This window comes from Chiloscyllium plagiosum, chromosome 32, assembly GCF_004010195.1.
Source record: "Chiloscyllium plagiosum isolate BGI_BamShark_2017 chromosome 32, ASM401019v2, whole genome shotgun sequence".
NCBI classification, from domain to species: Eukaryota; Metazoa; Chordata; class Chondrichthyes; order Orectolobiformes; family Hemiscylliidae; genus Chiloscyllium; species Chiloscyllium plagiosum.
The window spans coordinates 43,715,986-43,729,224 of record NC_057741.1 but is presented as its reverse complement, the minus strand read 5'-3'; the positions used below and the strand labels follow the sequence as shown (position 1 = coordinate 43,729,224).

Below are 13,239 nucleotides of genomic sequence, written 5' to 3'. Positions count from 1 at the left end.
GAATCTTACTTTTTCGAAAGTGAACTGCCTCTCACTTTTCTGCATTAAACTGCATTTGCTACTTCTCAGCCCAACTCTGTACCTTATCTATGTCCCTCTGTAACCCACAACATCCTTTGGCACTATCCACAACTCTGTCTATCTTCATGTCATCCACAAATTTACAAACCCATCCTTCTATGCCCACAGCCAGATCATTTATAAAAATTACAAACCGCAGTGGCCCCAAAACAAGATCTTCCCAGCACACCACTGGAAACGGAGTTCCAGGATGAACATTTCCCATCAACCACCACCCTGTCTTCTTTCAGCTAGCCAATTTCAGATCCAAATTACTAAATCAATTCCCTACCGTGTGGAACCTTATCAAACGCATTACTGAAGTCCATATAAACCGCATCAATCACTTTACCTTCATCCACCTGTTCTGACACCTCGAAAAATTCAATAAAAGGTTAGTGAGGCATGACCTACCCTTCACAAAATCATGTTGAATATCCCTAATTAAATTATTCTTTTCCAGATGATTATAAATCTTATCATCTTTTCCAACACCTTACCCACAACCGAAGTAAGGCTCACTGGCCTATAATTACCAGGGTTGGCCTGACGACTCCTCCTTAAACAAGGCAACATTTGCTATCCTCCATTCTTCTGGCACTACTCCTGTCAACAATGATAACGAAGATTGAAGCCAAATGCTCTGCAATCTCCTCCCTGGCTTCCCAAAGAATCAGAGAATAAATCCCATCCAGACCAAGGGTCTTATCTAGTTTCAGATCTTCCAAAGGTGGAGCAGCATTTTTCCTGCATTTCTCTCAGATCTAGTCTACTGCATTCGTTGCTCACAATGTGGTCTCCTCTACATTGGGGGAAATGAAGCATGGACTTGGTAACTGCTTCATAGAACATCTAATGTTCTGCCTGGAAAAAAAAAAGCTTCCAGTTGGCTGCCACTTTAACACACTACCCTGCTCAGTCCTCACTCAACATCTCTCTTGGGCTTACTGCAGTGGTCCAGCAAAGCTCAGTGCAAGCTGGAAGAACAACCTAACTTTCCATGTGGGGATCCTGCAGCCCTCAGGTCAATATAGAGTTTGATAATTCTAAGGCTTGAATTCTCCCATGTCCTAGCTCCCTCCTACCCCATACATCTCACAGTGGCTAGCAATAGGTAGTATAGCGTAATGGAAGACTAACAAGTCTCAATTAACAGCTATTCACCCTCCCAGCCAGATCGTTATCGACTCCTTTGTCCAACAATTCTCTCTCTTTGGGCTTTATACCTACTTACCTTTTACTCCTTACCCCCTCCCCATCTTCTGCACAAACTGGCATTTACCCAGCTACCATCAGTCCTGAGAAAGGGTCATTGGACCCAAAACATTAAATCTGATTTCTCTTCACAGATGCTGCTGGACCTGCTGAGCTTTTCCAGCAACTTTTGTTTTTGTAAGCCAAATTAATATCTTTAAAAGTTTAGTTTTAGCGAGTTGAGAAGATTTGTAGCTCAGTTTGAGATTCTGGATGTAGGTTTGCTCACTAATGAACACAGTCCGCCAATTTCTCAGCAACAAACCCAAACGCGCAGACAAAACACGTCCAGAAATCCTAGCCACTCCCCCCTATATCAAAGACATCTCGGAAATGATTGCCAGACTACTCAGACCCTTTGGCATCATGGTAGCCCACAAACCCACCAACACACAAACAGCAGCTAATGAACTTGAAAGACCCTATACGGACAACAAGCAAATCTAATGTCATTTACAAAATACTGTGCAAGGACTGTAACAAACACTACATTGGACGGTCAGAAAACTAGCCACCAGGATACATGAACACTAACTAGCCACAAAGCGACATGACCCTCTCTCACTACTATCCTGACATACAGATGAGGAAGGACACCACTTCAACTGGGACAACACATCTACCTTCGGACAAGCCAAACAGAGACACGCATGAGAATTCCTAGAAGCATGGACTCCAACTGGTTAGACCTCATCTACCACCCCCTGAGAAAAAGAACAGGAAATGACATCTCCATAGGAAATGACATCACCAACCTAAAGAAACCCAAACATATAAATAGAAAGCAGAAATCATGTATACTGCTTTGCCTGAGGCCCACTGAAGATGTTACCTAATAGGGTGATGAAACATCTGTAAATGAACCTCCCAGCTCAGTGAGCAAACCTACATCCTAAAAGTTTAGTTTCTGTGTCATTTTCTTTCCTGTCTCAGGCAAAAATGGTACACACTGGCTCCAACTCCCTGGCTGTGTGCAAGTTCCCAGCATCGAATGCTGCTTGTTTCTTCATTCCTAGAGAAATGTATCCAGACTGCATTTCCCTACTCACCCATAGGGATTACTGTCTCACTTAGCACAATGCATAGTTGTTTGCTAAAAGCTTTTAATAAACTATTGTCATACAATCAAAACTGACAAAAAAGAGGTTTGTTTTCAGAAGCAAAAGATGTTGCCCTTTTCTACTCATCTACTTACACCACAACACTTCCCTACTTTTATGATGTTATCGCAGATCTGCATTATGGTTCCCAGCCCCTGAAGGCAATGTAGACCCAAATCCTAGTGCACCCTTCCTCTGGGTGATCTGGGTGACTTCTACTGTTCCAGAACAACCCTCCAAACAACACAAACTTTTGTTAAAATGGTCACATAAAAGCCAGTTTTAAACAGTTTGTAATTTCTATTTACAGTAAACACTTTTAGAAATCGAGCAGTTTTTAATAATGTTTGTAAAACATGAGCATCTTGCTCTGGCAATATTTGAGCACGTAATGAGAGACTTGATGTTTTTATTGACCTGATGTGGTCTCTGTCTTGGTAGAAATAGCAATATTCCCAAAATAGACAAATTGGATTGGCAAGGACAAGTGAGGTCTAATTGTCAGAAATAGATCAATTAAAGTTACTTACCACAACAGCATAAAGATGGTACTTCAGCTGCTGCATTGATGGATTGGTTGTATATTGGGACAGATCGAGATCTTCAAGTGGAAAGGTCACAGTACTGGTCAGTTTCCTATTGCCATGATCATCAGATTCAAAGCTAGTAAAGATAGGAAATTCTGGATGATTAATTGTATATTTATGACCAACTCTAATTTCATATTACAAACAGATCCACAAAAGGCAAGCAATTTGTTAGAAATAGACCAGAGAAAGGCGAAGAATTCCTTTCCAAATAAGAAAGGCCAATAGGAAAAAACACATGGTGAATATCATGTCATCAGCAAATTAGTTGGTTGATGTTTTCATAAGTTGAGAATGTGTTGCTGGAAAAGCACAGCAGGTCAAGCAGCATCTGAGCAGGAGAATCGATGTTTTGGGCAAATGCCCTTCATCAGCAATGAGGCTTGTGGGCCAGGGCGGGTGGGCTGAAAGATAAATGGGAGGGGCTGGGGAGAGGTAGCTGGGAATGTGATCGGTAGATGAAGGTGTGGGAGAAGATGACATATCAGAGAGGAAGGTGGAATGGATAGATGGGAGGCACCAACTGGGCACTGACCTCCTCACGTGTCCAACACCTTTCCCATCTACAGTATCCATTCCACCCTCCTCCCTGAGCTATCACCTTCTGCCCCACCTTCATCTACCTATCGCAATCCCAGCTACCTTCCCCCCCCCAACCCACTCCATCCCCCTCATTTATCTCTCAGCACCCCCAGCCCAGAAGCCTCATTCCTGATGAAGGGTTTTTGCCCGAAACATCGATTTTCCTGCTCTTCGGATGCTGCCTGACCTGCTGTGCTTTTCCAGCACCCCACTCTCAACTCTGATCTCCAGTATCTGCAGTCCTCACCTTTCTCCTCCCTGATGTTTTCATAACTTTACCCATGGACAGGGAACAACAAAATAGGATGATTAGTTTGATAGATACTGCCATTCTGTACAGTTGTGCAGATTTCACTGCACTTCCACCCACCCCAAACAACTCCGACACTTCAGTTGGGTAAACCTTAAGAAAATGACCATCAAGAAACTATTGAACTGTATAACCATCACAATCCTGACTGTGACATGGCAGCTCCTGTAAACCTCATTAGATTATCTTTGGGACTGAAGAACAAACTAGTTATTTTGCATTTCAGCAGTCAGTTTTTCAGGGTCAAGGCCCCCTCCCAATCAAGACTGACATCAGGTTCTATTCCATTGCACACAGCCAACATTGCAATTTCCCTGAAACAAAGCTGACAGCTGGGGGAAGAGAGAGCAGGCAGGCCGTTCCAGGACTGCAATCCCAGTGTTCATGGCTCCAGGCAGCAGCTCACCATAACTCAAGCTGGCTCGGAATAATTGTTAAAAATCCAATTTCTCCTAAACAGAACAAAAGAATTCCATTTATCCAGAAGTGTTCAGCCTTTCATTCCTCCTGGTATAGCCAACTGTAATTAATAATTCAGTTACTTTAACAATATAAATACTGCACTCAGAAAACACACCAAGAATCTATTGGGCATAAAAGGTAAAATCAAACGGACACTGTAGGAAAGATTGTTTTTCCCCCCGAAGGGTCATAGTGTTAAATAGTGTTTACAGCTCTTAAAGAGATCCTTCACCTGGTCATCCAGCAGCAGTTTATTCTAATCCCATTTTCCAGCACTTTGCCTATAAGCCTTGTAGGCAGTGGTGTTTCAAAGTGTTCATCTAAGACAGTTCTTCAATGGCTTGAGGTTCCTGCTTCTATCACCCTTTCAGGCCGTGAGTTTCAGATACTCACCACCCTCTGGGTTAAAATATTTTCCCTCAAATCACCGGTAAACCTCCTGCTCCTTAGCTTCAAACTGCACTCTCTGATTAATTACCCCTCTCCTCAGGGACAGGTTTCTCCCTATCTGCATATGACCCTCTGAACTTTGTGCACCTCAAATCAGAACCCCCCCACACAACATCCCCAACTGCAGCGTTCTCTACTTTAAGGAAATCAACACCAGCTTCTCTAGTTCCACCTCTTCATATCAGAATTGCTCCATTCCAGGCAACATCCTGGTACATCTCCTCTGTACCCTCTCTACTGTAATCACATCCTTTCTATAACGTGATGACCAGAACTGCACACAGCATTCAGTTGTGGCCTAATTAGTATTATATAGAGCTCCGTCACAACGTCCCTGCTCTTGTATTCATGCCTTGAGTAATAAAAGCAAGCATCCCATTTGCTTTCTTAACCACCTTATCTAGTTTGCTGCTGCCTTAAAGGATTATGGACACACACCAATGTCCCTGTGATCCTTTGTACCTCCTAAGGTTCTATCGCTCAATGTGTATCCCTTTGTTAGTTATGTTGGTCCTCCCAAAATGACCTTGCTGGTCGGTCTGATGATCACGGAGAATGAACATTACTCACCGTTTCAGGTGTATTATAATTATATCAGGGGCTTTCAGCAGTTGGATACTTTCTGCCTGGTCCTGCTTCCTTCCACAAAAGGAACAAAAAGGTTGATCCCTGGAGCTCAGCACCTCTTCTTTAAAGAACAATTTGAGACAATCCTAAGAAACAGCAGCTATGTTTTAGAGTAGAAGCTTTTTTGAAGGAACCAAAGTTTGAAAATTAAGCAGTAGGAAAACCCATTGTGCAGATTATAATTCCTTAGCTACAGTTACCAACCACCAAATAAAGCAAGCACCAATGACTGGAGGAGAGGTCAGGAGCATATTTACAAAGTGGCAGCTGTGAGATTGCCTTTTTACCCAGGAGCAGCCCCAGGTTGTCAGGGGAACCCTATGGAGATGGAACATTTGGGGTTCTTTTTCCTGCAAACCCTTGTACTGTGCCCAGGCAATTACTTTAACTTTGCTGTTAGGAAATCTTCTAGGAATGCTAAAAATCAACAATATATTGGATGAGTGTGGATTAATGATCCAGCACAGCTTTATAAAGGCATATCATATTTAATTAGCTTTAATGAGCTTTTGTTGATGAGACAGAGAGCACTGATATAAGTGCAGGTCATATGGAGGATATGAACATATTAGCTTCCAAAAGGCATTTGATAAAGACTTCTCAGCAAGTAAGGAAGACAGTGAGAACATGGATTTATAAGTTGGCTGAAAAACAGCAAACAAAAGGAGTGATGAACAGCTTTTCAGTCTGAAGCAAAATTTATAATTAGTTTCCCCAACAGTGAGATTGGATCAAGAGAATTTGCAGAGGACACACAAAAAAAAAAAAGAATGATGACGCAGGGCTGGTCCAATTAGTAGATAGACAATAGGTGCAGGAGTAGGCCATTCGGCCCTTAGATACAAGGCGGATGCAAATTTAATGAAAAGACATATGAAATGGTACAACGAAACTGGACAGACCACATGGCATTGACCGAGGCAATGGGAAGAAACACCTCAAACACAGCCCTGTCGATCCTGCAAATCCTGCCTCACTAACATCTGGGGGCTAGTGCCAACACTGGGAGAGCTGTCTCACAGACTGGTCAAACAACAGCCTGACATATTCATACTCATGGAATCATACCTTACAGACTATGTCCCAGACCCTACCATCATCATTCCTGGACATGTCCTGTTCCACTCCATCAACAGGACAGACCCAGCAGAGGTGGTAGCACATTGGGAAACAATTGGGAGGGAGTCTTCAATATTGACCCTGGACCACATGAAATTTCATGGCTTCAAGTTAAACATAGGAAAGGGAATCTCCTGCTGGTTACCATGTACCATGCTTCCTCAGCTGATGAATTAGTAATTCACAATGTTGAATATCACTTGAAGGAAGCACCGAGGGTGGGGATCGATAATGCCCACCACTGAAAATGTCTCAGCAGCAACACTACTGATTGAGCTGGTTGGATCCCAAAGGACATATCTGCTGGACTGGGTCTGTGCTATGTGGCAAGGGATCCAATAGAGAGAAATGACTGCTAGACCTTATTTCCGACAATCTAACAGTCACAGATGCATCATTGTACTATTGCAGAGATGAAGTCACATCTTCACAATGAACAAACATACTGCCCTATTCAAAACTAAACATTGAGTCACTGTGGACTACCAGGAGCAACAAAATTCTCCTCTCTCTCCCCCACAATCTGTAACTGATACCTAGCTTATCCCTGCTCTACCATCACCACCCCAGGAGCATGTGATAAACAGAGCTAAGCAATTCCACAACTAAGGGATCAGATCAAAGCTCTGCAGTCCTGCCACACCCAGTCATGAAATGGTGGTGGATAATTCAACAACTCACTGGAGGAGGACACTCCACAAAAAAAACTTACCAAGGATGTTGGAGAAGTCCAGTACGTTAGTTGGAAAGCCAAAAGTGCCAAGTAGATGATCCATCTCAGCCTCCTTTGGGAGTCCACAACAGTCTCTAGTCAATCCAATTCGGTGCATGTGATATCAATAAATGGTTGAAGACACTGGATACTGCAAATGCTGCAGACTCTAGTAACATTCTGGCAATAATACGGAAGACGGGTGCTCCAGAATTTGCTGCTCTCCTCGCCCGGGTAAGTCCTGTACACAAAGAGCAGGACATTCCAACCCAGCCAATTACCGCCCCACCAGTCCACTCTCCATCATCAGTAAAGTGATGGAAGGTGTCACTAACAGTGCTATCCAGCAGCACCTGCTCAGCAGTAACCTGCTCAGTGACGCCCAGTTTGGGTTCCCCCAGAGTCACTCAGCTCCTGACCTCATTACAGCCTTGGGTCAATCATGGACAAAAGAGCTGAACTCCAGAGGGGAGGTGAGAGTGACAGCCTTTGACATCAAGGCTGCATTCAACCAGGTGTGGCATCAAGGAGACCTAGCGAAACTGGAATCAATGAGTGTCAGGGGGTAAACTCTCTGGTGGTTGGAGTCATACCTGACATTCAGGAAGATGGTCATGATTGTTGCATGTCAGTCATCTCAGTGCCAGGACATCTCTGCAGGAGTTCCTCAGGGTAGTGTCCTAGACTTAGCCATCTTCAACTGCTTCAATGAGGAGAAAGTGATGACTGCAGAAGCTGGAGATCAGAGTCGAGAGTGTGGTGCTGGAAAAGCACAACAGCTCAGGCAGCATCCAAGGAGCAGGAGAATCGACATTTCAGGCAATAGTCCTTCATCCGATTGAGCATCATTCCTGATGAAAGGCTTTTGCCTGAAACGTTGATTCTCCGGCTTCTCAGATGCAGCCTGACCTGCTGTGCTTTTCTAGCACCACAGTCTCAACTGCTTCATCAATGAACTTCTCTCCATCATAAACTCAGAAGCGAGGATGTTCGCTGGTGATTGCACAAATGTACAGCACCATTCAACTCCTCAGATACTGAAGCAGCCCATGTCCAAATGCAATGAGATCTGGATAATATCCAGGTTTGGGCTGACAAGAGACAAGGAACATTCACACCACACCAATGCCAGGCTATGACCATCACCAATAAGAGACAAACTAACTAAAGTCTCCTGACATTCAATGGTGTCACTATCACTGCATACCTCACTATCAACATCCTTGGGACTAGCATTGATGAGAAACTCAACTGGACTGGTTATATAAATGGCTACAAGAGCAGGTCAGAAGCTAGGAATACTGCAATGAGTAATTCACCTCCTGCCTCCCCAAAGCCTGTCCACCATCCACAAGACAAGTCATGAGTCTGATGAATTATTCTCCACTTGCCTGGATGAGTGCAGCTCCAACAACACTCAAAAAGCTGGACACCATCCAGGACAAAGCAGCCCGATTGATTGGCGCCGCATCTACAAGCTTTCATTTCCTCCACCACCAATGCACAGTAGCAGCAGTGTGTATTATCTTTAAGACACACTGCAGAAATTCACCAAAGAGCCTCAGACAGCTCATTCCAAACTTAATACCATTTCCATCTAGAAGGACAAGGGCAGCAGAAAAATGGGAACATCACCACCTTCAAAGTTCCCCTCCAATCCCCTCACCATCCTGACTTGGAAATATATCACTGTTCCTTCAGTATCACTTGGTCAAAATCCTGGAATTCTCTCCCTAAGGGCATGGTGGGTCAACCCATAGTAGGTGGACTGCAGCGGTTCAAGAAGGCAGCTCACCCCCACCTTCTCAAGGGGCAACTACTGCTGGTTGGTCCAACCAGCATTACTCTCACTCCCCGAGAGAACTTTTAAAATTGGTGGGTTTTCTGAGGTTTGGCATTACCACACAAGGGGAGTTAAATAAGAGAACAACTGATTCCTCTTAACCATAGTGTTCACCAAGAGCAGAATTCTCGTAACAAGTAGGGAAGCTTTAATCTGTGGGAAGATCTAGCGGGGAGCATAAAGAAAAAACAGAAAAACAAGAGATAAGAAGTATTTTTATTGTCTATTTTAAACAAAAAAGAGAGCCAAGGTTTATTTTTGTTGATATTTTTAAGTGAAGGTGATCCACATTCAGATCAGCTGTGATCTTACTGAGCAACAGACCAAATTTGATGGACAGAGAGGCCAACTCGTAGTTGTTACATTCATAACAAGTTGGTGATAATTTTTTACCTGAATGGAGCATCTGTTATCAGGAGGCATTGGCAGAGACAGACTCAGGAAATTCTCAGTTTGGCTAGACTTGTGGTAACAATTTAGACACAATTTGACATAGTTCAGTTGACCCTGAAACATCTTTGAAATAATTGAAGTTTCCACGTTTCTCACTCCTGTAGACTGATGAGAGAAAAGATCATTTATTCCTTTGTGAAAAATCTGGAGTCTATCACATATCCCATGAGCAGTGCATTGGAGAATTGGAGAATCATCAACTCAGTTACCTCATCAACTTTCCACGAGTTCAGCTGCTCAAACACATAATATTGGTTGGAAAGAGCAGAGTACTGTCACACAACAGATCAGTCCGTCAGTCGGTCGGTCTTTTTTCTTGTTTCTGAGAGTTGAGCCAAGGGCTTCCATTGAATTGCTCCAGGCTCATCAACAGGGTACTGCAGTCCTAGCTGTTGCCTTCTGCAGGATGACTGACCAGGAAGCGTCCCTGCTCTAACTTCCTCCAATTAGATGTATTGGAAGGATTTACAGACTGAGGATCAATCTGCTTAGACATATTGCAGATGCACCTTCAGTGAATCATGAGAGGCAAAGATAAGGTGAATAGCAAAAGGTCTTTTCCCAAGGGTGTGGGAATTTGGAAGAAGTGTGGAACTAGAGGTCATAATCTTAACATGAGAGAAGAAAGACTTAAAAGGGGCCTGAGGGGCAACTTTTGCACAGAGGGTGGTTTGTATATGGAATGATCTGCCAGAGGAAGTGATGGATGTAGGTGCAGTTACAACATTTAAACCTCACTTAAGTAGATAAATAGGAAAGGTTTAGAGGGTTAATGGGACAATAGACAAATGGGAATAGTTTAGTTTGGGAAACCTGTCAGCATGGACGAGTTGGACTGAAAGGTCTGTTTCTGTAGTGCATGTCTCTATGACCAATAAGTCGTGAAATGGGACTCAACCCTTGAACGTCGGACCGAGGTGTAAAATTGTGAACACTGCACCAGGAGACCTCCCGCCATTAGAGTTAATTTAACAAAAACAATTCCAACAACCATAGCAATTAGAAACTTCTCAATTATTATTGCACCCAATAATCATCCCAGAACCAAGCAAATTGTTCATAATTTCAACCAGCAAGCTCTCGGAACATGACAGACAGATCAATCTTCACCAGGTGAAGATCAGACCTTCCATTAATTAAATGCAGTATTTAAACCAACTCTGAAATGCTTCTGTGCTTTCACATATGTACCTTGGCTTGGGGATGGGAGGTTGTAAATAGGAATGTCAGAACTCACTGAATTATGTCCTCTGTCCCTCAGTCAATCTCAACACACCTTTTGTTAATTCAGTCTAACACTCCGTTATCTCCAGCGAAGGTTGAAGATGAAAGTTCCCCATTGACCTTTTAGTATCATGTAACAGAGATTGCACTTAAAATCAGTTTTAATAAACAGAATGAGTATAGACTATTCACCAGTTCCTTTGTATAAAATGCATTTATGATGGGAGTTATTGTCTAAAACAGCGATGGTTAGAGTTTTCAGAAATTACTTGTGGATAGGAGCTACAGAAGTCAAATTGGTAGCTTCAGCCATAATCACAGAAAGCCCCGAGTGAGGTTCAGTAACAAGAACAGTTACAAATGCAAGGACCAGATGTTTTTCCTTCATTTGAAGTTACCAGAGTAGATGTCAAACTAACTCCTCAAATAGATGCTAGAGTGGCCTAACTCCGTTTAAAAGGTGGGGAGAACTCGATGTTAATCTTTAGTTAGTCTGCTTTATTTGAGTTTCAACAAGCAGATCCAAAATTAAACAAGTTTGTACAATCATGTCACAACTCGAGGTTTTGATAGGGCAGTGGAGCTCTCCAGACAAACTTGCAGACAGAGAATGGATGGTTATTCATTAGATAGTGATACCACCCAGATATTGTAAAGAAATATTACAGGTAACATTTTAAATTCCCATGGCATGTAAAAATATGGAAAACTCATGCAAAGATAAATTGGCATTTTTAGTGGCTATGCCTCTTCGTAAAGGACATATGACATAGAACGGAACTATGAGTCTGCTCAGCAAAACTTCAATACAGAGTTTAACCAGTACCTTTATCCACCATAGTGAATAGTTCAAGAACAGCTAGAGTTCTTACTGCATGTTATCAAAACCTAAAGTTGGACACTGTATCCTTTCAACTATTGATATAAGAACTCAATTTCCAGAAGCTCCTCCATTGAAGACCATCATAACTAGTGGTGAAAAAAAACTTTTTTTTAAATTTGTTATTGATTACAATAGAAATACAATTGGATCAAAGTTCCAACTTCATGTCTAAACCTTTTTAAGATATAAAAAGTAAATTGGGTATAAACTATTTGACCATAGTGTTTCATTCTTAAACTCAGGGAGCTTTATAATGGTCAGATTGTGTGTCCACATTTCTAGAGAGACTCAAGAGCATGGAAACTTGCACAGAAACATTTACAAACTCCAAAGGCAAAGATAAAAGAATGGGCAGACAAACATGCAGAAAGCAGAACACTTCAAATGGGAGATTAACTGTTAGCTTTTATTGTAAGTCAAACATTTAAAGGTGAGATGCAATGGGTCCTTAGAGTGATTAAGAAAGTCAGTGAAGTGAGTTGTTACCAGCTGTGGCATATGAACAGAAAGAGCAGGTGTATCCACTGGTAAAAATAATGCAGGATGACAGAGACAGCAAGAACGAGATAGAAGGAGATGTAAACAATTCACAGAACGAATAACCGGCAATCCAATTACCCAATACTGAACTATTGGGACTTTATTGTTGTAATTAAAAGGAAAAGCGAGGGATCTACTGGGGTTACAAATGGAATACAAGGAAATTATAGAGATCCATTTGGGTGGAGAATCTTAACCAGAGATGATGGAATCTGTACTGACACTGTAGTATTGTGGGAATTAGTTAAGAATGCCCGATTGGAAAATTGGCCAAATTCTGAAATTATAAGAATTGCGGCAAAAGGTCTGAAACAGTAAACATAACACAGGCTGAATGCACACAAATTCTCTAAACTTGGCAAATCTTCTCTAATCTTCTCGAAAGGCTCCTTCTATATTTCGAAATGCAAATTTGAGCCTGAACAAAATGTCCATGTCATGGAATGATGTGTGTAACTCAATATTTTGGAAAATCAATAAGGCAACGCATATCAAAGTTCAGTGTAATGAATGATGAACATCTAATGACAACCTGTCAATTTTCAGCATATTTTAAGTATATAAATGTTATCCTTTTCTCTGTAAAAGTGAAGAAACTTGGAGAGTATGAGATTCTCTTGTTTCACCTCTCAGGTTTTTAGCCAAAAACTGCATGCAATATTTTTAATAAAAGCATTTTCAGCTCAAGGCTGTTTTTGAATTTGTCTAATTTGTTGATTAAGCTCTTACAGATCCCTGCTAATTAAAATCCAATTTGACAATAGACTAATATCTTTATTAGTGAATCACGGATTAACAAACTCAGGTGAAAGAGATTCAAAGCGTACCAGAAAACCACTTGATTGATTCTATCCAAAGTAGTTACAGTTCTTGAGTGGAATTAGTTCCTCACCTAATGGATTGACTAGATTCTGTAGAGATTACAGAACAATTAATTGCAGTATCAAATCACAATTGCACAGTTAAACTACACTGTTTGCAGTGGCCCATTCCTTACCAAGGTTGATTCATTACAGAGGAGTAGGAGAAAGTG

The 13,239-nt window shown here is 42.0% G+C and overlaps 1 protein-coding gene across 2 annotated transcripts in view; it reads right to left on the bottom strand.

Moving 5' to 3' along the window:
- LOC122539584 (putative ubiquitin carboxyl-terminal hydrolase 50) overlaps nt 1-13,239 on the bottom strand; it is a 30,230-nt gene that overhangs the window by 1,267 nt on the left and 15,724 nt on the right. For both annotated transcript variants that reach the window (XM_043674584.1, XM_043674583.1), the window contains exons 4-6: nt 9,500-9,664; nt 5,376-5,518; nt 2,945-3,077 (exon numbers count right to left, since the gene is read on the bottom strand). In XM_043674584.1, coding sequence (XP_043530519.1) covers nt 2,945-3,077; nt 5,376-5,518; nt 9,500-9,664 — 441 coding nt within the window. The remainder of the gene's footprint in view (nt 1-2,944; nt 3,078-5,375; nt 5,519-9,499; nt 9,665-13,239) is intronic.